The sequence below is a fragment of the Hyla sarda genome, chromosome 3, assembly GCF_029499605.1.
Source record: "Hyla sarda isolate aHylSar1 chromosome 3, aHylSar1.hap1, whole genome shotgun sequence".
In the NCBI taxonomy this organism is placed as follows: domain Eukaryota; kingdom Metazoa; phylum Chordata; class Amphibia; order Anura; family Hylidae; genus Hyla; species Hyla sarda.
In genome coordinates, this window is record NC_079191.1 from 336,583,830 (window position 1) to 336,610,588 (window position 26,759).

Here is a 26,759-nt window from a genome sequence, read left to right on the forward strand (position 1 = left end):
CTGTGAATGAAAAAATAGTTATGGCTCTTAGAAGTCGAGGAGGAAAAAATTAAAATGCTAAAATGAAATTGTCTGTGTCCTTAAAGGGGTTATCCAGGAAAAAGCTTTTTTTTATATATCAACTGGCTCCAGAAAGTTAAACAGATTTGTAAATTACGTCTTAGTAAAATTATTTATGAGCTGCTGAAGTCGAGTTGTTCTTTTCTGTGCTCTCTGATGACACCTGTCTTGGGAACTATCCAGAGTAGAAGCAAATCCCCAAAGCAAACCTCTCCTACTCTGTGCAGTTCCCGAGACAGACAGTGGTGTCAGCAGAGAGCACTGTTGTCAGACAGAAAAGAACAACTCAACTTCAGCAGCTGATAATTACTAGAAGGATTAAGATTTTTTTAATAGAAGTACAAATCTGTTTAACTTTCTGGAGCCAGTTGAGACAATTTTTCCTGCAATACCCCTTTAAGGCCAAAGTGGGCTGTGTCCTTAAAAGGGTATTCAACCGAAAAACATCTTATCCCCTATCCAAAGGGTAGGGAATAAGATGTCTGATCGTGGGGTTCCCGCTGCTGGGGACCCCCCACGATCTCCGGCGCGGCACCCCAGTCATCCGTGCATGGAGTGAAATCCACTCCGTGCCGGGTGACTGGCGACAACAGCCACCACACCCCCTCCATTCATGTCTATGGGAGGAGGTGTGATGGCTGCGTACTAGCCGTCACGCCCCCTTCCATGGACATGAATGGAGGAGGCATGGCGTGACAACACGAATGCGGAGGCTTCAAGTTTTCATGTTCTGGCCGCTGCCGGCAGTGGCATGACCCTCACGAACAGACATTTTATCCCCTATCCTTTGGATAGGGGATAAGATGTTTTTTGGAGGAGTACCCCTTTAAGGGGTTTTGGTTTACAAATACTGATGCAAAATATTGAACCAAATACTGCTATGTGAAACCAGCCTCAGGCAGGAAATAGAGCTACACTTTAAAAAGTGGATACAATAAAATACTGAAGACATACTGAATGCATCTGCATTTTATTCTCTTTCCATTGACTTTAAAGGAAAGCTGTCAGTAAACTCCCCCATCACTAACCTGAGGTACTGGCTGGTAGTGCGGGCGACGCTGATCAATATGCTGCCTACCATGCCCGGATCCGCCCAGCCGTTCGCCCGTTATCTTCAATCTTCATTCGGACGGGATAACAAGGCTCCTTCTGGCACTTTGACGTCAGCACCACTCGTCCGCAGCGTTGCCCAGCTTATGAATATTCATCCCCTCCCTTCTCAGTGGAGTCCAGTAGAGAGCGGGGAGGAACAGTCAGAGGGAGGGGATAAATATTCATAAGCCGAGCGGTGCTGTGGACAAGCGGTGCTGACGTCAGAGTGCCAGAAGGAGCCTTGTAACACCACCAGTGCCAGTTAGCAACTCATTTACATATCCAGAAGAATGAAGATAACGGGCGAACGGCGGGGCAGATCCGGGCATGGTAGGCAGCATATTGATCAGCGTCCCCCGCACTAGCACCCAGTACTACCAACCGTCCCCCACACTACCACCCAGTACCTCTACCACCCAGTACCGGGTGGAGTTTATTGACAGTTTTCCTTTAATGTAGACGATTTTTTCCAAATGAAATACGCCTTATAAATATTTTCATAGGTAAAATTAATAGAAAAGATAGTGATTGCATGTGCATGCTGGAAAATAGTTGTAGGCCCTATGACAGCGCTGTTTGTCTTACATAGTCTGCACATCTGCACACGTACATAGGTATTGAATGTCAATGTTATGACAGGCGGTGATCAGAAAACACAATTTAACCACAAGTTGTAAAATGGGAACGAGTCTGGAAGCACATTATAGTCTAATGTGATCTATTTCCCGCTGTACTGTATTCACTATAAAATATGCATGCAAGCCTTTCAGTCCCATTGTTCATTTTCCTTGTCGGTTGCGTACACAGAATAAAAAACAAATTTTAATTGTAGAAAACTAATGCAGAAAATGAGCCATGAGCGTGAAATAATGGTTGTCCAGAGTGACAGTCCTATAATAACAGCAGTAACTCTGAATTATACCTCTAATATCTATTGTGTTTTGTATATTATTAATCTGCTTTTATAAAAGAGCACGCAAATGTCTTCCTAAATTGTTAGACAACATCTCTGCTTCACATAAACAAAATATAACCTTCTGTTGCCTTCTTATGGGAAGTGTTTTTCTTATTAGCAAGTTAGTTATTAGTTATGGACAGCTGGGAGTAAGCCAATCTGGCTATTTTTTTTAGGCTCTCATGAATGCCTTACTGGTAGATGAATAGGCATACGCAGAACGCATGTTCAACCACTGCTCTCTGACTTTCAGACACTGCTACATAATGTTTCGAAGTCCCACATAGTGTGAATGAAGCAGTAGTTGTGCATGCGCACTGCAGTTCCCTTCACTTGTGGGCCACTAACCTCTTTTCTCATGATCAGTTGGGGTCTCTGTTGTTAGACCTTCACCAAGTAGGTAGTTATTCTCTCTCTGACCACAGTGGGGTAGATATATACATTTTTGTATGGCTGGACCCTTTTTTTTTTACACTATATTTTTTTGGTTGTCATAAGGTGTACTAGCACCTTATAGTATTTATCATATGGTCGCATTGCTTTGTTAAATGGTGTTTCTGTAGACTTTTCTGTTGAACTGGTGACTGTTGAAGCTTTAGAAGATCATTTTGCTTCCATGTTTTTTGCAATTTTCTAGTGATTAGAGACTGTTTTCACTTTTTTTTAGCAACTTTTTAGTGGATAGTGAAATTTTTTAGACTTTTTAAAGGATGTTCAGTCAGTAGAGACTTTTACATGACAGGATTATGTAGGCAACTTTGTACTGTGACAGTTGTTTGCTTACACCACAAAAAAAAAAATCATACCACAGATGTATTCCTATATGTTTTTTAAATGATAAACTAAAAATACAAATATTAAAATATTACCATCTATATACATTTATAATAACATAAAACTTTTTTTTTTTGAAAGCATGCCGATGACTTGGCATGTTTTAAAATTGGGTTTGTAGTTAAAAAAATAAATAAACATGAAATCATTTCAAGGGAACTATTTAATCATTAAAAAGTACCTGTCACCAAATAAACTTTTCTAAACTAACTCAAGCTATGTTCCCTAACTACTCCTAACACTCCACCACCCCTTAAAAAATTCTGAGCTTTAAAAAGCTGTGTATCATACCTTTATTCTTGCTCACATAATGCAATTTTCCAGCAGGAGAAAGTGGGCATTTCCCAGCAGGCATGACATCACTGAAGCCTGCTGGGGGACCACTTCTGCCCTCACATGGTTGCAGTGCTCTGATGAATAGAAGACCTCAGGCTCTGTGCATGTTTCAGTCTGTGTTGCTATCAGTGGGGCTCTCCTGCAGGTTTTAGTCTGTGCAGCTTTCTGTAAGAATCTGTGGAGCTTTCACTTTCTGTGCAGCTGTCAATCAAGCTCTGTGCAGAGAAGCACTTCCTGAGTTTGGTCTCCTGCCAGGCCAGGAGAAGAACAAACTCACTGTATTAATTGTTGCAGGGAACAGAACAGAGCCACCTAATGGCCATTTTTTCTATTACATTTTAAACATATTTATGTTGATAATTTTAAAAGCAAGTGACCAGTAGAGTGTCTACTAATTACACAAGGAACACTATATTGAACATTTTATTTGGTGACAGATACTCTTTAAATTAACCAAAAACAAGCAATCAATTATAAACATTATAAATATCACACATAAATAAATTATTTAAAATAAACCTTTCCACAAACATGAGGCTTCCGTTTCTCTAAAATGATGTGCATTGAAAAATTAAGCTAGTTATTGTTAAAATGAGGGATGTTGGCATACATGCTTGCTATGCATTATTGACCACCCTTTTTTTTACACCATGTCAGTATTGACGTGAGGTTGAGACTTTTAATATCCTCTTGCTCAAAAACTTTTCAGAAAAGTCTAAGAAATAAATTTGCATCCACTGCATCTGCCAAAAGGAAATTGGCTTCTATAGTACACAGCCCTGAAACAAGGGGTGACAAAAAGTCACACAGAAATGCGCATTGCTCAAAAATGTTTACAACCAAAATGCCATTGTAAAGACAATGATACATTTTTCTCAATGTTTGCAGAAAGTCTGCTCTCCCATAAATAAAAAGGTCCATCAAAGTCATTCCCATTATGAAGTCACAAAAAGCAACATTTACACTGCGTGTATATATATATATATATATATATATATATATATATATATATTTAAAAGCATCTCCCCTATTTTGGCTATTTGCAGAAACTCCAGAAAAGCAAGTGGATGTATATGATAGATGTGTAGATATATAGATAGTCAAACTACTAAAAAAAATATATGTAAAAGCTTTAAGGCACATACATAATATTCTGCCAGATATAAAATCTCTTATAGTTATTCTCATCAGGGGTACCCTGATGTAAAATTTTTTTTCCAATCAACTGGTGCCAGAAAGTTAAACAAATGACTAAATTACTACTATTTAAAAATCTTAATCCTTCCAGTACTTATCAGCTGCTGTATGCTCCACAGGAAGCTGTGTGGTTTTCTGTATGACCACAGTGTTCTCTGCTGACACCTCTGTCCATGTTAGGAGCTGGCCAGAGAAGTAGCAAATCCCCATAGCAAACCTCTTCTGCTCTGGACAGTTCCTGACATGGACAGAGGTGTCAGCAGAGAGCACTGTGATCAGAACTACACAACTTTCTCTGTCGTATACAGCAGCCGATAAGTACTGGAAGGATTAAGATTTTTAAATAGAAGTAATTTACAAATCTGTTTGACTTTCTGGCACCAGATGATAAAAAAATGTTTTCCACTGTACTAACCCGTTAACTTCTGAGGTATGATGCGCGCTCAGCAGGTGAGCAGTCATCATACCCGGTGGGTACGGTTGCTATAAGTAACCAGGACCCACGGCTAATGCCGGACATCGCCGATCGGACTGATGTCCGGCATTAACCATTTAATCACCACGTCTAAAAATGAAAGTAAACATTACCGGTTAGCTCAGTGGTCCTTTTCGGGACCACCGCGGTGAAATCGCGGCACCCCGAACAGCTTGCAGGATGCGAGGAGGATCCCTACCTGCCTCGTTGTCCAATCGCCGAATGACTGCTCCATGCCTAAGATCCGGGCAGGAGCAGTCAAGCGGCAGAAACACTGATCAATGCTATACTATGTCATATCACTGATCAGTGTAAGAGATCAGTGTAATGCATGTTATAGTCCCCTATGAGGTCTATAACATTGCAAAAAAAGCAATGTGTAAAAAAAAAAAGTTAATAAATGTGATTTAACCCCTTCCCTAATAAAATTGTGAATCATCCCCCTTTTCCCATTTAAAAAATAAACTGTGTAAATAAAACATGTGGTATCGCCACGTGCGTAAATGTCCGAACTATAAAAATACATTGTTAATTAAACCGCACGGTCAATGGCGTACACATAACAAAAATTCAAAAGTCCAGAATAGTGTATTTTTGGTCACTATTTATACCATAAAAAAAGTTACTTAGTGTCCAATTGTTGCAGTCTTATTTGGACCAAGTGATGGTGGAATTGCTCATCTTTATGGTTTTAGTTATGTGAAGCAAGTGTATGAAGGAAATTTAGCCTGTATGAGCTTTTCACATGAAATGCACAGGCGACCGACACCTTCATCACGTTTGGCAGAAGATCGAGTTCTTCTGATGTTTTATTCATTCTCTTGTATTTAATTTTGCTACACTAGAGCGTAATTTGTTTGTTTTATAGCTACAGCTCTTTAGCATTCTGAGCTGGCATTCACAGTATTCTGCCCACAGATAAGCATTTGTGTAAATAAATAACACACTTCTATGTTTAAAAGATGCCAAAGTAACGCATGTTCTGTATAAACCTGCAACTTTATTGGCCAGTATTATTAGGAATAAGAGATCTATGTCCTAAATGATCAAATGTATCTCTGATTCAATATCATGCATAGGATCAACTTTAAACAGTGTGTAACTAACATTTTTAGTACATTATTTTACCTTTTCTGTCATATTTAGTTATCCTCAGTCAAAGGCTGTATTATGGTCCAGAGCTGCATTCACAATTCTGCAGATTTTTTATAAAATAGTGGGGCAGTAATTTATATATTTATTCATTTGTTAATTTATTTATTATTCATTTATTTACTTACTGTACAGTGTCTGATGTAAAGACATTCCCCCAGAATATAAGGAATATTTCCCAAAATGTTTAGACAATAAATCATGTTTCCGATACAAGCACCAATCCAACAATTACAGTGACCCCTCGACCTACGATGGCCCCGACATACGATAATTTCAACATGCGATGGCCTCTCTGAGGCCATCGCATGTTGAAGGCAGCATCAACATACAATGCTTTTTTATGTCGGGGCCATCGCATAAATGGCTATCCGGGAGCACAGACTGCTTCAGCTGCCACCGGATAGCCGTTTACGTTGCCCCGTGAGCTCGGGTGATGGTCACTCACCTGTCCTCGGGGCTCCGGCGCGTCCTCTGCATCGTCTGCGCTCTCCATCGACATCATCACGTTGCTGCGCACACCATCCCGTCATCCAATAGGAGCGGCGTGCGTAGTGACGTGATGGCGGCGACGGAGAGCGCGGATGCCGGGGAAGCAGAGGCCTTGCCGGAGCGTCGGGACACCTCGGGGACGCAGCGACACCGATGGACGGCGACATCCCGGGCAGCGGTGACGAGCGGTGACGGTCCGGAGCAGCGGGGACACGTGAATACAACTTCGTCTAACAGTGGTCTACAACCTGCGGACCTCCAGATGGTGCAAAACTACAACAACCAGCATGTCCGGACAGCCAACGGCTGTCCGGGCATGCTGGGTGTTATAGTTTTGCAACATCTGGAGGTCCGCAGGTTGTAGACCACTGTCCTATACTTTACATTGCACAGATCCCTCAACATGCGATGGTTTCAACAAACGATGGTCCGTTTGGAACGGATTACCATTGTATGTTGAGGGACCATTTGTATATTGACAGCACAGATGCAAGAACGATCACTGAATTGGTCATGCACCCTTTTAGTTACATCATTGTCAGCAGTAAAGGAGGCAGTAGGATGGCACTGCTAGGATGACCACTAGTAGAAACAAGCAGGATAGAGAGTCACTGTAGCCGAGTAGCGAGGTATTGTCTGCGTATAGCGTGGTCCGGCGGTGCTAGGTGGAAACGTAGACTAATTAGAGCAATGGGTAGAGATACATCCTGCTCACTACAAAGACTCCTTCAACCGACAACTTCACACTCCAATCATTGACATCTCGGACGCGGCTGCAGCGACTGCGTGGGGCGCTCAGAGGTGGCTGCCGGCGGTTTTGCGCGACTGCGCTACTTCCTGCCTCCAGGCTGGAAGAAGCACAGTTGCGCGAAACCGCCAGCAGTTGCCTCTGAGCGCCCCAGGCAGTCGCTGCAACCGCGTCCGAGATGTCCACGATTGGAGTGTAAAGCCGGTCGGTTGAACAGTAAGTGGTGAGTGCAGGAGTCTTTGTAGTGCACAGCATGTATCTCTACTCATTGTCAGCAGTATGTCCCCTGTTAACATAAGAACATGTGCAGCCAACTAACAATGACTTTTTTTTTTTATCCCTGTGTTCTTACAACAATTAAGTTTGAGTTTGTTTAACACAAGGCAATAATTCAGCAAGTAAAGTTGGAATATTAAAGCAAGCAGAAGTTTAAATGCAGCTCTGGACAATAATACAAGTTGTAACTCATTACATATATACTACCTTATGCAAGTTAATTCTATATAAAGTGTAACATGATGTACAGTGGTGAACCAAGGCTTTACATTAGCTACAATAAGACTATTGATTAATATACTGTATTGGACTTTATACTCACATCATGTTTTCATATTTATGGGGTATTCTGAAACATTATTTGATGATATAACATCTTAGTGTAAAGGTCATAATAGTAAATTTTGGGGCTTTAGATATTACTCTCCTCACCATCAAAGTAACAGTGCAGCCCTAGACCCCACATACACCATTGTTCCTACCTACTTCGCTCGCCCTAGAAAGCTGCCCCCAACTGGATGACTGTCCATACCGTAACTAAGTGCACAGGACCTAGCCTAAGGATACAACACGGACAGAATCAGAACCAGAACAATCTGGGGTCAGAACCAGAGAGGACAAATATCAGGACACAAGTCAGTAAAAATAGCAATACCTGTTGTAGCTAATGTAGCAAGCATAGGGAAGGTCCTACATTTGCCACTAGTCCTCTGGCTGACAGTGTGGCATTTGATAATTTCACCTGATCATCTCATCGGCTTGCTAGTGCTGGAGTTTACCCAGTTGAACTCATTAGACTCATAAGTGGGTTGAGGTCAGTTCACATTATGTGCAGTTTTAAAGTATTTTCTTATTTAGAGTGCATATTTTAGTGACTTGTTTTGACATATTATAATAATTAAGCTATTTTTTAATAAAGATTTTAAGTCTTTAACCCCTTAAGGACGCAGGACGTAAATGTACGTCCTGGTGAGGTGGTACTTAACGCACCAGGACGTACATTTACGTCCTAAGCATAACCGCGGGCATCGGAGCGATGCCCGTGTCATGCGCGGCTGATCCCGGCTGCTAATCGCAGCCAGGGACCCGCCGGCAATGGCCGACGCCCGCGATCTCGCGGGCGTCCGCCATTAACCCCTCAGGTGCCGGGATCAATACAGATCCCGGCATCTGCGGCGGTTCGCGATTTAAATGAACGATCGGATCGCCCGCAGCGCTGCTGCGGGGATCCGATCATTCATAACGCCGCACGGAGGTCCCCTCTCCTTCCTCCGTGCGGCTCCCGGCATCTCCTGCTCTGGTCTGTGATCGAGCAGACCAGAGCAGGAGATGACCGATAATACTGATCTGTTCTATGTCCTATACATAGAACAGATCAGTATTAGCAATCATGGTATTGCTATGAATAGTCCCCTATGGGGACTATTCAAGTGTAAAAAAAATGTAAAAAAATGTAAAAGTAAAAGTAAAAAAAAAAGTGAAAAATCCCCTCCCCCAATAAAAAAGTAAAACGTCCGTTTTTTCCTATTTTACCCCCAAAAAGCGTAAAAAACATTTTTTATAGACATATTTGGTATCGCCGCGTGCGTAAATGTCCGAACTATTAAAATAAAATGTTAATGATCCCGTACGGTGAACGGCGTGAACGAAAAAAAATAAAAAAAGTCCAAAATTCCTACTTTTTAAATACATTTTATTAAAAAAAAAATTATAAAAAATGTATTAAAAGTTTTTTATATGCAAATGTGGTATAAAAAAAAGTACAGATCATGGCGCAAAAAATGAGCCCCCATACCGCCACTTATACGGAAAAATAAAAAAGTTAGAGGTCATCAAAATAAAGGGATTATAAACGTACTAATTTGGTTAAAAAGTTTGTGATTTTTTTTTAAGCGCAACAATAATATAAAAGTATATAATAATGGGTATCATTTTAATCGTATTGACCCTCAGAATAAAGAACACACGTCACTTTTACCATAAATTGTACGGCGTGAAAACAAAACCTTCCAAAATTAGCAAAATTGCGTTTTTCGTTTTAATTTCCCCACAAAAATAGTGTTTTTTGGTTGCGCCATACATTTTATGATATAATGAGTTATGTCATTACAAAGGACAACTGGTCGCGCAAAAAACAAGCCCTCATACTAGTCTGTGGATGAAAATATAAAAGAGTTATGATTTTTAGAAGGCGAGGAGGAAAAAATGAAAACGTAAAAATTAAATTGTCTGAGTCCTTAAGGCCAAAATGGGCTGAGTCCTTAAGAGGTTAAGCAGTGTTCTGACACTAAATTGTATACTGTATTTTTCACATTTATCCTTTATTTTTGGCTATCCTTGCTTTGATTTTACAAAATTACTAATTTTTTTATGATGATTTGCACAAAATAGCACCTTTTTTTACACACTTTTTGGGAAAATCACTAAAAAAAACAAACAATGCTGCAAGAAATGCAATGCGTGAACATATTCTCAGGGGAGGTGTATATCTACTATATATTCTGATCCCACAGAGATAGCAGCAGTATACCGATCTAGGCATGGAGGGGTCTGTGAGCTGACAAGAGTAATCTAACTGGTGAAAAAGTAATCCTGTAGTTCACCAGAAGTCAGCTGACCCAGAATTTGATTTTCTTTTGACACATTAAAGGGGTATTCCAGGAAAAAACTTGTGGTGTCCCGGTACCGTATTGCATACGGTACCTTGTATGGTGGTCCCCAAAGTCAGAGTTACTACGTTCAGGTAGGGCCCCCAGGTGGGAGAGCCCCTAGTCGCCTCCTCCTTCTCTAATTTTATAATGTTTATTTGTACATATTTAATAATGTAAATATCTAATATAATGCATATTAGTCTACTTACCTTGGTAGCGTCGCAGGACCTTCGGTCATGTGACTATGTTAATTCCTCAATGGTATGTTGGAGGACCTTTGGAGATCCTTGGGTCACATGTTTACCCATAACCCTTTGTAAAGATGATTGACAGATGTATTGGACCAATGAGCTTTAGTCCAGCCCCTGCCCATATAAGGGAGCTGTAGCCAATGATCGCTCTCTTGGGTTGCTACTCTTGTGGATGCCGAACTAGCAGGACGGATCTGCGCAACTTTCAAAGACAAGCTAGGCCTAAACTAAACCGTGAGTTAAAATCTCAATTCCCGCTTAAGCTAGCGTGATTACTGGACCGAATCTAAACCCCTAAATCCAGTGGATCACTGCAACAATTACCTTCCTAAGCTCAATAGACTCACGAGGTCCCAACCACTGTCAATCTCAAAGAGACTTTGCCTGTATAGAGACTGTTCCGGTTATGAAGCTTGCATAAAATCTGTTTTCAGCACACTCTCCGGTTGTGGACATTCAATTATTCCATACCTCCCAATCGCTCTTGGGAAGGGTGGCGGTAGGACAAGCATTGCAGAGGAGCTCTCACCCTGCCGTCACAAATAGAAAGGGTTAATCAGACACCCTTTAGTCACCGCACAGCTACACCCCATATACCCTACATTTTTTTTTATATTAACTGGCTCCAGAAAGTTAAACAGATTTGTAAATTACTTCTATTAAAAAATCTTAATCCTTTCAATAATTATCAGCTGCTGAAGTTGAGTTGTTGTTTTCTGTCTGGCAACAGTGCTCTCTGCTGACATCTCTGCTTGTCTCAGGAACTGCACAGAGTAGAAGAAGTTTGCTATGGGGATTTGCTTCTAAACTGGGCGGTTCCCGAGACAGGTGTCATCAGAGAGCACTTAGACAGAAAAGAACAACTGAACTTCGGCAGCTCATAAGTACTGAAAGAATTAAGATTTTTTAATAGAAGTAATTTACAAATCTGTTTAACTTTATGGAGCCACTTGATATATTAAAAAAAAGTATTTTTCCTGGATAACCCCTTTAACCCCTTAACGACGCAGGACATAAATGTACGTCCTGGGGATGTGGTACTTAACGCACCAGGACGTACATTTACGTCCTGAGCATAATCGCGGGCATCGGAGCGATGCCGGCATCATGCGCGGCAGGTCCCAGCTGTGGATCGCAGCCAGGTACCTGCCGGTAATGGCGGACACCCACGATCCCGCGGATGTCCGCCATTAACCCCTCAGATGCCGTGATCAATGCAGATCACGACATCTGCAGCATCGCGGTCACTTAACAGGATGATCGGATCGCCCGCAGCACTGCCGCGGTGATCCGATCATCCTGCATGGCAGACGGAGGTCCCCTCCCCTGGCTCCGCTGCCTTCCGGGAGTCTTCTGCTCTGATCTGCCTTCCCGCAGACCAGAGCAGAAGATGACCGATAATGCTGATCAGTGCTGTATCCTATACATAGCACTGAACAGCATTAGCAATCGAATGGTTGCTATAAATAGTCCCCTATGGGGACTATAAGAGTGTAAAAATAAAAGTAAAAAAATAAAGTAAAAAAAATTTGAAAAACCCCCTCCCCCAATAAAAACCTAAATTGTCCCATTTTCCCTATTTTACTCCCAAAAAGTGTAAAAAAATTATTTTATATACATATTTGGTATCGCCGCGTGCATAAATATCCGAACTATTAAAATAAAATGTAAATGATCCCGTACGGTGAACGGCGTGAACGTAAAAAAAAAAAAAAAAAAAGGCCAAAATAGCTGCTTTTTTTTTATAACATTTTATTCCCAAAAAAATTTATCAAAAATTTTATAAAAGTTTTGTATAAGCAAATATGGTATTAATAAAAAGTACAGATCACGGCGCAAAAAGTAAGCCCTCATACCACTGCTTATACGAAAAAATGAAAAAGTTATAGGTCTTCAAATTAGGGGGATTTTAAACGTACTAATTTGGTTAAAAAGTTTGCAATTTCTTTAAAGCGCAACAGTAATAGAAAAGTGTATAATCATGGGTATCATTTTAATCATATTGACCCAGAGAATAAAAAACACATGTAATTTTTACCATAAATTGTACGGCGTGAAAACAAAACCTTACAAAATTTGCCAAATTGTGGTTTTATTTTTAATTTCCCCACACAAATTGTATTTTTTTTGCGCCATACATTTTATGGTAAAGTGAGTGATGGCATTACAACGGACAACTGGTCGCACAAAAAACAAGCCCTCATACTAGTCTGTGGATGAAAATATAAAAGAGTTATCATTTTTTGAAGGTGAGGAGGAAAAAACGAAAATGTAAAAATAAAATTGTCTTGGTCCTTAAGGTCCAAATGGGCTGAGTCCTTAAGGGGTTAAGCACAGGGACTTTCTGTAAGTTAAATTGCTGGTCAAATGACCAAGTAACAGTAATGATACACATAGATGCAGCTGTGCTGGAATAACACAAATACCGCTGTATGACTAGTGATATTGATTGTGCCTAAATAGGGCCAAAAAATCAGAGTGCTTCTTTCTTTTGGGACCCAATTCCCCCCGATCTCCATGCAGCACCCGCATTCTATGCGAGGCTGCTGCTCCAGTCTCAGAAACCTCTGTGTTTCCGGGACTGGAGACGTGATGTCCCGCCATGCCCCCTCGTGACATCACACAATGGGGCCCCCACGTTCAGACATCTTATCCCCTATCCTTTGGCCACAATACCCCTTTAATGTCTAGTTGCATCTCATGTACTCATTGCAGAGAAACTATTTTAACAAAGAGGAAAGAATTCTACAGAGAACAGATTTTTTTTCCAAATGCTAATGACATTCTATTGAGTAATCAGGCATTACAAGTATTTAGCATTTCTAGATGAACCAAATAATAGCAGCAAATTTGCTTTATTTTTGCTCTGCCATAGATGGAAGAATGCTGTAATTTACCATGATTTCCTCATTCATCTGCAGGCACAAAACAAGCCAGAGATCAATGTGAAACAGTTCATTGAGTGGATGCGATTGGAACCTCAGTCCATGGTGTGGCTGCCTGTTTTGCACAGAGTGGCAGCTGCTGAAACGGCGAAGCATCAAGCCAAGTGTAATATCTGCAAAGAATGTCCAATTGTTGGGTTCAGGTAGGTTCATCCAAGACTTGTGTGCCAAAAAAGTCTAACATTACTGGAAAATGATTTGGCTTAAAGAACTCTTGAGTTGTCCCATTTTTATATTACTTAAATAACACTTTGGTCCAAACTAGTGTAGTTCAGAAATGGATGGAAAATCACTTAGAAATTCCCTCTTTGGTGTTCTTTGAATCCCTATGTCATGCACTGTCCTCTCTTATGTTTAGGCAAAATATAATATATCAGGTTTTTTGGACCGTTTCTTTTAACAGAAAATGTATTGTTTGATTTATTTATTTCTTATTTATTTTTTTTATGTTTATTTCTATTTTTGTTTCTATGGACATTTATCATAACTTTTAGAGACCTTTTAATTCCTCCATGTGTCCAGTAATATAACTATGAAACTTTAGAGGAAAGAATAATGCCCTGGTATAACATTTCCGGCATCATATTGTGTTCTGTATATTAATTAAATAGACTGATGTTCAGAAATCTTTTTTTTATCCACTAGTCAGAGAATTCTTTCATCCACATAGGGCCAAGACATTATTTTGCCTAGCATTTTAATTAACTAGTGTCATGCTGAGCATATCCAGTAGGAGACAATATTTTCTAGTCTTTGGAAGTAAATATTTACTTCAATGGATTTTAGCTAAAATCTGTTTTCGTGTTTGAAATTTATTTTATTTTTTTTATGAAAGTTTTGTTCTGCAAAGTTTATTACTTATTGCCTTCAATTGACAGCTGTGCTCAAGCTGCTGCACTTACGTCATGGATTTGTTTTTACAGAATTTAATGACCAATGACACAGATACATTGTAATTCATTATGAAGTGAATCTTTATTAGAGATGAGTAAACCAAACCTGTAGAACCCAAGTTTAGTCAGAACTTTGCTAAAAGTTCGGTTCAGCTTAAAGTTGGTTTGGCAAAACCTTCTCAAATTAGCATCAGCCACATGAAAGAAAGGAGAAGGAGAAAAGGATCTCATGACATCAGTGGATCCCATTATGCCACTTCTGTTAGCCAGCAGGCATGAGCCAGTACAAGGTTGGCTATAAAAGCCTATGCACATAGCTTAAGCAGCCATTATAGAAATAGCAGGTGTTAGGTGAAGATCTCTGTAAGGAACACTTATCAGTGAACAATACAGATAGAAGCACCACAAGTATATAATAACTGTAGTAAAGCAGCACTGCAAAGAGCATTCTGCTTCTGTTTTGTTGCTGCAAAAATCTGTTTTAGTTGAAAGTTTAAGGAGTAGTGTAGTGAAAGGATAGGGGATAAGTTATAGATTGCGGGGGGTCCGACTGCTGGAACCCCCCGCGATCTTCGGAACGGGGCTCCGGCAGTCTGCTGGAAGGGGGCGTGCTGAATGCTGACTCCCGCATGGAATGGAGGCCGTCGCGCCCCTCCATACATGGAGGGGCGTGTCGGCCACGGCTTCCTGCGAGGGTTGGAACGGCCACTTCCGACAGACTACCAGGGCCCCATTCAGGAGATCCCGGGGGTCCCAGCGGTCGGACCTCCCCCAATTTATAACTTACAAGTTTGAGAGGTTTTTGGTTTTACACTAAATGTGTAAAAAGCAGCATAGAGAGTTTTGTGTAACTTTTGTGCAGAGAATGTAGAAGGGAGGTGTTTAGCTGCTGTCAGAAGGGCCTGTAGGATGTTGTCAGTCGTTATGTTGTCAAGTATGGTCGCCCAGTATGATATGCCTGAGTTGATGCTCAAGTAGCGGAATTTGCGAGACAACATATGATAGTAATTATTATTGTTTTTTATTAGTAATAAATCAAAACAGGCACATAGATAAAAGCAAAATAACTGGCCTTTACTCAAACAGTTGGGGGTCTCAGGAGTTTTGAGGGCATCACTATATATCATTTCCCTAAATGATATCCTCTATAAAGTTAAAGAGATTTCACTACCATTAACACTTATTCCCTATCTATAGGATAGGGAATGAGTGTGCGATCGCAGATGTTTTGACTGTTGGGACCCCCTGCAATCTTACAGTTTGAACAGAGCTGCAATGAGCATTTCTTACCAATGCTCCCCTCATTCTCTGTGATAGTGCTGAAGATAGCCAAATATTGTACTTGGCTGTTTGGTCCCCCCAAAGACAATGGAAGGAGCAGCATTTCACATACTTGAACTTCTCTCTATTTAGACAGGCGCTTTGGGAGTCCTATTCACATAATCGCTGTGAGTCCTAGACATTAGACCCCCTGAAGATCATACACTTACTCCTGTGGATAGGGAATAAGTGTTTGTGATAAACTCCTTTAAGATTTAATACAACACTCTGTTATCAAGTCTATTTATACCAGTACTTGTCTGTAGGATTTGGAATTTTCAACTATCAATTTTAGACTGCAACATTTATAGGATGTTCACATCATAGTTTGGCTATCCATCATATATCGTAATATATATTATATCTATATATATATATATATATATATATATATATATATATATATATATAAAAAGAGAAGGTCTGACTCACAGACTCATCAACGCCCAGCCTTTTTCGATTTTTTGAAATTCAACCCTTAAGGGGGTGAAAAAGGAGTTGAAAGTTTGTATGGAAGTCTTTAAATTTTGAAGCTAGAAGCTGTATGTGTGTATGTTCCAGCATCACGTCCAAACAGCTAAAGATATTAACATGAATCTTGGCACACATGTTACTTATATGTCAACAACAAACATAGGATAGGTAATTTAACCCTTACTCACCTCCATTTGCCAGGGTCAGGGTTTTTGTTTAAAGTCCCATGTAAATCAATGGGAAATGTATGTTCCCACATAACTTCCGTACGGCTGGAGATATTTCAATACCTGTGTTACGCCGAGCGCTCCGTGTCCCCGCTCCTCCCCGGAGCGCTCGCAGCATCCTCTCATTCGCAGCACACCGGTCAGACCTGCTGACCGGGTGCGCTGCAATATCACTCTCAGCCGGGATGCGATTCGCGATGCGGGAGGCGCCCGCTCGCGATGCGCATCCCGGCTCCCGTACCTGACCCGTTCCCCGTCTGTCTTGTCCTGGCCCTAACTCCTTGTCCCTAAGGAGTGGGGCCGCGCGCGCGCCGGGTCTCTGCAATTTAAAGGGCCACTGCGCCACTCATTGGCGCAGCAGGCTTAATCAGTATGTTCACCTGTGCACTCCCTACTTATACCTCACTTCCCCTGCACTCCCTCGCCGGATCTTGTTGCCATTGTGCCAGTGAAAGCGTTTCCTTGTGTGTTCCTAGCCTGTGTTCCAGACCTCCTGCCGTTGCCCCTGACTACGATCCTTGCTGCCTGCCCTGACCTTCTGCTACGTCCGACCTTACTCTTGTCTACTCCCTTGTACCGCGCTTATCTTCAGCAGTCAGAGAGGTTGAGCCGTTGCTGGTGGATACGACCTGGTTGCTACCGCCGCTGCAAGACCATCCCGCTTTGCGGCGGGCTCTGGTGAATACCAGTAGCAACTTAGAACCGGTCCACCAACACGGTCCACGCCAATCCCTCTCTGGCACAGAGGATCCACCTCCAGCCAGCCGAATCGTGACAGTAGATCCGGCCATGGATCCCGCTGAAGTCCCACTGCCAGTTGTCGCCGACCTCATCACGGTGGTCGCCCAGCAGTCGCAACAGATAGCGCAACAAGGCCACCAGCTGTCTCAACTGACCGTGATGCTACAGCAGCTATTACCACAGCTCCAGCAACAATCTCCTCCGCCAGCTCCTGCACCTCCTCCGCAGCGAGTGGCCGCTTCCGGCCTACGATTATCCTTGCCGGATAAATTTGATGGGGACTCTAAGTTTTGCCGTGGCTTTCTTTCGCAATGTTCCCTGCACTTGGAGATGATGTCGGACCAGTTTCCTACTGAAAGGTCTAAGGTGGCTTTCGTAGTCAGCCTTCTGTCTGGGAAAGCTCTGTCATGGGCCACACCGCTCTGGGACCGCAATGACCCTGTCACTGCCTCTGTACACTCCTTCTTCACAGAGATTCGAAGTGTCTTTGAGGAACCTGCCCGAGCCTCTTCTGCTGAGACTGCCCTGCTGAACCTGGTCCAGGGTAATTCTTCTGTTGGCGAGTACGCCATCCAATTCCGTACTCTTGCCTCCGAATTATCCTGGAATAATGAGGCCCTCTGCGCGACCTTTAAAAAATGCCTATCCAGCAATATTAAAGATGTGCTGGCCGCACGAGAAATTCCTGCTAACCTGCATGAACTTATTCATCTTGCCACCCGCATTGACATGCGTTTTTCCGAAAGGCGTCAGGAGCTCCGCCAGCATATGGACTTTGTTCGCACAAGGCGGTTTCTCTCCCCGGCTCCTCTCTCCTCTGGTCCTCTGCAATCCGTTCCTGTGCCTCCCACCGTGGAGGCTATGCAAGTTGACCGGTCTCACTTGACACCTCAAGAGAGGACACGACGCCGCATGGAGAATCTTTGCCTGTACTGTGCCGGTACCGAACACTTCTTGTCCTATCCGTCCTCCCCGCCTGGAAAGACGTACGCTGACTCCGCACAAAGGTGAGACAGTTCTTGAGGTGAACTCTGCTTCTCCACGCCTTACTGTGCCTGTGCGGATATCTTCTTCTACCTTCTCTGCTATGGCCTTCTTGGATTCCGGATCTGCAGGAAATTTTATTTTGGCCTCTCTCATCAACAGGTTCAACATCCCGGTGACCAGTCTCGCCAGACCCCTCTACATCAATTCTGTTAACAATGAAAGATTGGACTGTACCGTGCGTTACCGCACGGAACCTCTCCTAATGTGCATCGGACCTCATCACGAAAAAATTGAATTTTTGGTCCTCTCCAACTGCACTTCTGAAATTCTTCTTGGATTACCGTGGCTTCAACGCCATTCCCCAACCCTTGATTGGTCCACAGGAGAAATCAAGAACTGGGGTACTTCTTGTCACAAGGACTGTCTTAAACAGGTTCCCAGTACTCCCTGTCGTGACCCTGTGGTTCCCCCTGTATCCGGTCTTCCTAAGGCTTATATGGACTATGCTGATGTTTTTTGCAAAAAGCAAGCAGAGACTTTACCTCCTCACAGTCCTTATGACTGTCCTATTGACCTCCTCCCGGGTACTACTCCACCCCAGGACAGAATCTATCCTCTGTCTGCTCCAGAGACTCTAGCCATGTCGGAGTACATCCAGGAGAATTTAAAAAAGGGGTTTATCCGCAAGTCCTCCTCTCCTGCCGGAGCTGGATTTTTTTTTGTGTCCAAAAAAGATGGCTCCCTACGCCCTTGCATTGATTACCGCGGACTTAATAAAATCACGGTAAAAAACCGCTACCCCTTACCTCTTATCTCGGAACTCTTTGATCGCCTACAAGGCGCCCACATCTTTACCAAACTGGACTTAAGAGGTGCTTATAATCTCATCCGCATCAGGGAGGGGGACGAATGGAAGACTGCATTTAACACCAGAGATGGACACTTTGAGTATCTGGTCATGCCCTTTGGCCTGTGCAACACAGTTGTTTGGGTGGTCGTTGATCGATTTTCCAAGATGGCACATTTTATTCCTCTTCCTGGTCTTCCTTCAGCGCCTCAGTTGGCAAAGCAATTTTTTGTACACATTTTTCGCCTTCACAGTTTGCCCACGCATATCGTCTCGGATAGAGGCGTCCAATTCGTGTCTAAATTCTGGAGGGCCCTCTGTAAACAGCTCAAGATCAAATTAAACTTCTCTTCTTCTTATCATCCCCAATCCAATGGGCAAGTAGAAAGAATTAATCAGGTCCTGGGTGACTATTTACGGCATTTTGTTTCCTCCCGCCAGGATGACTGGGCAGATCTTCTACCATGGGCCGAATTCTCATACAACTTCAGAGTCTCCGAATCTTCTGCTAAATCCCCATTTTTCGTGGTGTACGGCCGTCACCCTCTTCCCCCCCTCCCTACTCCCTTGCCCTCTGGTTTGCCCGCTGTGGATGAAGTGACTCGTGATCTTTCCACCATATGGAAAGAGACCCAAAATTCTCTTTTACAGGCTTCATCCCGGATGAAAATATTTGCCGATAAGAAAAGAAGAACTCCCCCCATTTTTGCTCCCGGAGACAAGGTATGGCTCTCCGCTAAATATGTCCGCTTTCGTGTCCCCAGTTACAAACTGGGACCACGCTATCTTGGCCCTTTCAAAGTCTTGTGCCAGATTAACCCTGTCTCTTACAAACTCCTTCTTCCTCCTTCTCTTCCTATTCCCAATGCCTTCCATGTCTCTCTCCTTAAACCACTCATCATTAACCGCTTCTCTCCCAAACTTGTTTCTCCCACTCCTGTTTCCGGTTCTTCTGACGTCTTCTCCGTGAAGGAGATTCTGGCCTCCAAGACTGTCAGAGGGAGAAATTTTTTTTGGGTGGATTGGGAAGGCTGTGGCCCAGAGGAGAGATCCTGGGAACCTGAGGACAACATCCTAGACAAAAGTCTTATCCTCAGGTTCTCAGGCTCCAAGAAGAGGGGTCCCCGCTCCTCCCCAGAGCGCTCGCAGCATCCTCTCATTCGCAGCGCCCCGGTCAGACCTGCTGACCGGGTGCGCTGCAATATCACTCTCAGCCGGGATGCGATTCGCGATGCGGGAGGCGCCCGCTCGCGATGCGCATCCCGGCTCCCCTACCTGACCCGTTCCCCGTCTGTCTTGTCCCGGCACGCGCGGCCCTGCTCCTTAGGGCGCCCGCGCGCCGGGTCTCTGCAATTTAAAGGGCCACTGCGCCACTGATTGGCGCAGCAGGCTTAATCAGTATGTTCACCTGTGCACTCCCTACTTATACCTCACTTCCCCTGCACTCCCTCGCCGGATCTTGTTGCCATTGTGCCAGTGAAAGCGTTTCCTTGTGTGTTCCTAGCCTGTGTTCCAGACCTCCTGCCGTTGCCCCTGACTACGATCCTTGCTGCCTGCCCTGACCTTCTGCTACGTCCGACCTTGCTCTTGTCTACTCCCTTGTACCGCGCTTATCTTCAGCAGTCAGAGAGGTTGAGCCGTTGCTGGTGGATACGACCTGGTTGCTACCGCCGCTGCAAGACCATCCCGCTTTGCGGCGGGCTCTGGTGAATACCAGTAGCAACTTAGAACCGGTCCACCAACACGGTCCACGCCAATTCCTCTCTGGCACAGAGGATCCACCTCCAGCCAGCCGAATCGTGACAACCTGGTACAAATATTTTGGGTCGGGATAGGAGGTCAAGATAGGAGGTCGAGATAGGAGGACGGGATAGGAGGTCGGGAAAGGTGGTGGGGATAGGAGGTCGGAATAGGAGGTCGGGATAGGAGGTCGAGTTAGGAGGTCGAGATAGGAGGTCGAAAAAGGAGAACAGGAAAGGAGGTCGGGATAGGAGGACAGGATAGGAGGTCGAGATAGGAGGTCGAGATAGGTCGAGATATAAGGACAGGATAGGAGGATGGGATAGGAGTTTGGGATTGGAGGTCGAGATAGGAGGACGGGATAGCAAGACAGGATAGGAGGTCGAGATAGGAGGACGGGATGTGAGGACGGGATGTGAGGACGGGATAGGAGGACGGGATATCAGGATGGAATAGGAGGTCGGGAAAGCTGGTCGGGATAGGAGGTCGAGATAGGAGGTCGAAATAGGAGAACAGAAAAGGAGGTCTGGAAAGGAGGACGGGATTGGAGGTCGAGATATGAGGAAGGGATATGAGGACAGGATAGGAAGACGGGATAGGAGGATGGGATAGAAGGTTGGGATAGGAGGTCGAGATAGGAGGACGGGATAGCAGGACGGGATAGCAGGACGGGATAGGAGGTCGGGATAGGAGGTCGAGATAGGAGGTCGAGATAGGAGGACGGGATATGAGGTCGAGATATGAGGACGGGATAGGAGGACAGGATAGGAGGTCTGGATAGGAGGTCAAGATAGGAGGACGAGATAGGAGGTTGGGATAGGAGGTCGGTATATAGGGTTGGGATATGACAACAATATATGAAGCCGCGGGCAAAAGCTAGTGTATGTGTATATATATATATATATATATATATATATATATATATATATATATGTTTATATATATATTATATAACATATATTGAAAAATATATTCCATATATTAAAATGCATGAAAAAAACACATTGAAACCATTTAGGTTTCCAAGCCCATACCCAATCTTTATTTAGAAAAACATTTTCAAACATGCATACTTGTAACAGCATTTTTCCCTCTTTACCTCTGTAGACATTTATTTTTTTTGAGGAATAGAATAAGGTACCATATCAAGTTTGTCTTTCCTCCTAATAAAGTGTGTTGCTGATGTACACTTTTTTAAACATTTTGTGGGAAATTTTATACTGAAACAGACTCATAGGTCATCTCAGATTGACCAAACAATACTGTCCTTGGTGGTATAGAATTCCAGACTAATCACCTTGAACAAGTCACTAATTAGGCAAGAAAAATTCCATATGACCTTTATTCACTATTAAAAGAAAATATACAAAAAGTCCACATAATATAAAAAAGCCCTAACAATTCCTGGGATAAATTCAAGATACTAGTAATATACAGATAAAAATGAGAAATAAGGGATAAGTGCCAAACCTATATATTGTATCCCCCCTGTCTGTCCCTCCCTTTTGGAGTGACCCACCTCACTAATAGGGTGGCCCAAACCTCAAGGAAGGTTCTTACTCTAAGGTGTGTTAAAAAAAATAACAAAGGGAACAGGGGGAAAGAAGACAATAATTATTGTGAGGGAGTAAAGTACCTGTCTGATTCAACATAACCACAATAGAGTAATATCAAAGTTATTTTCTTATTGTCATAACCGGATTATTGTAACAAAAGATTCCATTCATTCCACCATGTTTCTTCTGCAAGATAAGAACAGGTTCATCAAGGTATAAAGTCAGTGGGATTAATATCAAAAGAAATCCTAACCAGCGTATGTGGGAAATGTATGTAGATGTAAAAACTTATGTTTTTATACTTGATGTTTTTTATTTTCTCAACAAGGTTCTTTACAAGAGATAGGCATACAAAAACATTTTTTTTTGTCAAAACATATAGAAACATTAAAAACATATAGATGCATATAGCAGTTAACATACTTAAAAATGTAGACCTGCATACATTTGTCTATGTTTTTCTTGAATATACATTGAAAAAGGTGATGTGAACTGCCTTCTGGTGGGAACAGTGTAACTCATTAGTCCGTCTGCTTTTGGCATAAGAAGATTTGGCCACACACTGTAATGACAGAGGGGATTGGGGGTCATCTTTCTAAGATATTTCATATCCAGTCACATGGTCTTTTAGGTTCTGCAGTTGCTAAATATTTTCATTTTGACCTCAGTCACACTGTGAAATGGGGCTCCGTTTCTTCTGAAGTGTCTCACTGTGTACATATCTGATTAGGCCAAGACAATAGACGCATAAACATCCCACTGAGACACTATCAATAGTTTAAAAGGACACCAATAATAATCTCAATAAAGTTGTAATTGCACGTCTCAGCCCACTGTCTGCTCAATAACAGAACTGAGGATTTTATGTTCTCCAGGATTCTTCACAGATTTCCACTGAATCCAGATTTATTTTATTTTCTTCTTGTTTTGTTGTAAATACCTCTAAGGGAAGCTTATTACAGCTTGCTCTAGCACTTTTCATAAAACCTTATGCAGAGGTGCATGCAAGTAGCAAATAGAATTTTTACAGAGTTACATAGAAATTTCATATTATTTTATTTGTGTATCTCCTCCCAGGTCTTAGATTGTGGTATTAAAGCCATTGGTTTCATCATCAAGGCAATAAAGGCTGATGATCAAATTACATTTCAAATGTGTTCTTTCCCCGTAAAAAGGGAATGTTTTACATCTTTCTACATTTTCCTGTAACATTTGATAAATCTGCAGATATTTTGACGTGAGACGTTAACAGTGTTCAGCATTCCGCTCCTTCGGCTTGTTGGCACTGATTCCTTAAGCTCTTAGTGTTCATGTGACAAAGTTAATAAGGCAGCGCTCATCATTCGCTACTAAATTTACTTGGCAATTAAAGGATAAGGTGTCCGGGACTGATTAAGTGGAAGTGAGCGTCAGAAACAAAGATAGCGGCTTGTAATAATTAATGGCTCCAAACTGTGACATTGTAGTTAACCTGTCTAGTGGGGAAAAATATCAATATTCTCACTGGGATTTAAAAGTTTTTCTATAAATTCATTAACTTTTAATTGACAAGTGACTTTCACGGGATTTGTATTATATTAAGTAGTTGAGTATCCTATTGCTATATTAAGAAAAAAAAACTTTTTAATGACTAAGATTTGATCTTATATTATACATAAGTATAAGATGAATACACTCTATGTAACATTGAGAAAAAGTCATACAATTTATTATGAATAGATTTGCACACTATGATCTTTGTACCTAGTGCATCAACATTTACATGGATAGTCCAGCAAAAAGAACACAAAGCCGGCACTGCTACCCCCTCCACTTGTGTGTACCTGACACTGCTTCGTAGCACAACGCAATCTCCCAAGGCTGGGTAACACAGTTCCTTTATAAGTGCTGGCAGGCACTAAAATCTGAGTGGTTCCAAGTCCCCAAAGACAGTGGCAATCTTGAAAATGCAACAACAAGAAAAAACAGGGACGTCACTCACCAGGATTCTGTGCAAATTCTTTAATTTCAACGGTGCAGTAACAAGGTGATCGGACAATGTCTGTAGGACTCAGCTCATCAGTGAAAGACTGGGTTACAGCTGTTGCGCGTGCGTATCATGCTTCTTCAGACCCTAAGGGTTGCGCGTGCGTATCACCCTAAGGGTCTGAAGAAGCGTGATACACACGCGCAACAGCTGTAACCCAGTCTTTCACTGATGAGCTGAGTCCTACAGACATTGTCCGAGCACCTTGTTACTGCACCGTTGAAATTAAAGAATTTGCACAGAATCCTGGTGAGTGACGTCCCTACTTTTTCTTGTTGCTGCATTTCTATGGATAGACTTACTGTAGGGTCTGTCTTGTGCAGTGATGAATGACTTGGTTAGAGAAATACTTAGCCGAGCGCTTCTCTGGCCTCCTTCTACCTAGACCCAACCGATAAAATTTTTTTTTTCATGTGTCAGGGAGATATGTCAAAAGTTATGAACTGACAGGGACACTTTAAAGTAGCACACCAACTTTTATTTTGATTTTTTATTATATAGTACAGAGGCTCTTGTGTATGCCCTGTGTATACCTATTTTACCTTATGTGGCATAAAGTCTTAACTGCATCAAAGGTTGGTATTAACACTATGTGCACGTCTGATGCCGTCCCCTGGAAAGAGGTCAAATCAGTAAAGAAGAACAACATGAATGACCAGGGTGGCACAAACAGGACACAGGACAGCGAGGACTTCATTTGCACAATACAAGTTTTGACTATATCTCTTGAACCGCCAAACGCAATACATTATTTATTCGAGATCAACCACACTACCCACCTGTGTATTGAGGTCAGTTTGGTTGATCCATCTGTCAATTCCCCTTTAAGGTACAGCCAGTGCATGGGAGTGGCCCCTATGGACCAGGAACTGCAGCCCATAGAGAAGAAACAGGGTGAGATGGCAAAGGAGGAAGCCCAAACCAGATAGTGTAGAGGGCGGGCGGCTATTATGGCTGGCAGCAGTGAGTCCCGAGACAAGGTGGATGCTGGCATTTGCTGGCTTTACAATATCAGCTGATTCTTTTCACCCTTCTCTTATACTCCAGTATGTACTCCCCAGTCTCTAGTCTCCATTAAAATACTTTTTTTTGTCATGTTTAAAATAGCAAACAAAACAAAACTCACTGGTGGATCATGTTTACTTGAAGTGCCTATCCTTTGGGAAACAACAAGTTATATATTTTATGTTTTTCTGTCATTTCAGGTATCGGAGTCTGAAACATTTCAACTATGATGTTTGTCAGAGCTGTTTCTTTTCCGGAAGAACTGCAAAAGGTCACAAAATACATCATCCAATGGTGGAGTACTGCATACCGGTAAATACTGTAACATTTATAAGGGTGCCATGGGAATCATAAGGCTCTGTCACATCACTAGAGCTTCATGAAAACCACTGTAGGTTTAAAAAAAAAAAAAAAAAGAAGTCTTATTGATGTAATGACCTGTATGTCTGCTGATCCCTACCATCATGAGCACCAGAACTCATCATCAGCCGGCTCATTTAGTAGACCCATCTACGTCTTATCGTCTACCCAAAAGAGAACAACTTTAGATTCATTAACAAATACAAAGTGAGTGTTAAAGGGGTACTCCGGTGAAAACCTTTTTTCTTTTAAATCAACTGGTGGCAGAAAGTTGAACATATTTGTAAATTACTTCTATTAAAAAATCTTAATCCTTCCAGTACTTATTAGCTTCTGAATGCTACAGAGGAAATTCCTTTCTTTTTGGAACACTGATGACATCACGAGCACAGTGCTCTCTGCTGACATCTCTGTCCATTTTAGCAACCGTGCATAGCAGATGTGTGCTAAGGGCAGCATGGTGGCTCAGTGGTTAGCACTGCTGCCTTGCAGGGCTGGGGCCTTGGGTTCAAATCCCACTAAGGGCAACAATAAATAAAGCATTATTATTATAATAACGTCAACAGAGAGAACTGTGTTCGTGATGTCATCAGAGAGCATTCCAAAAAGAAAAGAATTTCCCCCTGAAGTATTCAGCAGCTAATAAGTAATGGAAGGATTAAGATTTTTTAATAGAAGTAATTTACAAATATGTTTAACTTTCTGCCACCAGTTGATTTAAAAGAAAAAAGGTTTTCACCGGAGTACCCCTTTAATGTCTATGGAGGAATGAACAGGGCCATGCAGTCTAACACTTGACGCCTTTAGTTTCTCTACCGGCAGAAAGATATTATCACTCTCTGTATATTTGTTGGCAGAAAGATATTATCGCTCATTTTATTTTTGTTGATGAAGATTCAATTTTTTTTTTCCGGAAAGAACATTTCTCTTGCCTTTAGACTGTGGGACAGATTTACTAATCCTGTCTTAGAGCAAACCTAGACAGGGAGCAGTTGCTTAAAGGGGTACTCTGGAAAACATTTTTCTTTAAATCAACTGGTGCCAGAAAGTTAAACAGATTTGTAAATTACTTACGGTATATAAAAAAAATCTTAATCCTTCCAGTACTTATCAGCTGCT

General features: G+C 42.2%; 1 protein-coding gene across 12 annotated transcripts in view; it reads left to right on the top strand.

Moving 5' to 3' along the window:
- Positions 1-26,759, top strand: part of UTRN (utrophin) — a 702,825-nt gene that overhangs the window by 621,332 nt on the left and 54,734 nt on the right. For all 12 annotated transcript variants that reach the window (XM_056567370.1, XM_056567374.1, XM_056567371.1 and 9 more), the window contains 2 exons: positions 13,441-13,607; positions 25,481-25,592. In XM_056567370.1, coding sequence (XP_056423345.1) covers positions 13,441-13,607; positions 25,481-25,592 — 279 coding nt within the window. The remainder of the gene's footprint in view (positions 1-13,440; positions 13,608-25,480; positions 25,593-26,759) is intronic.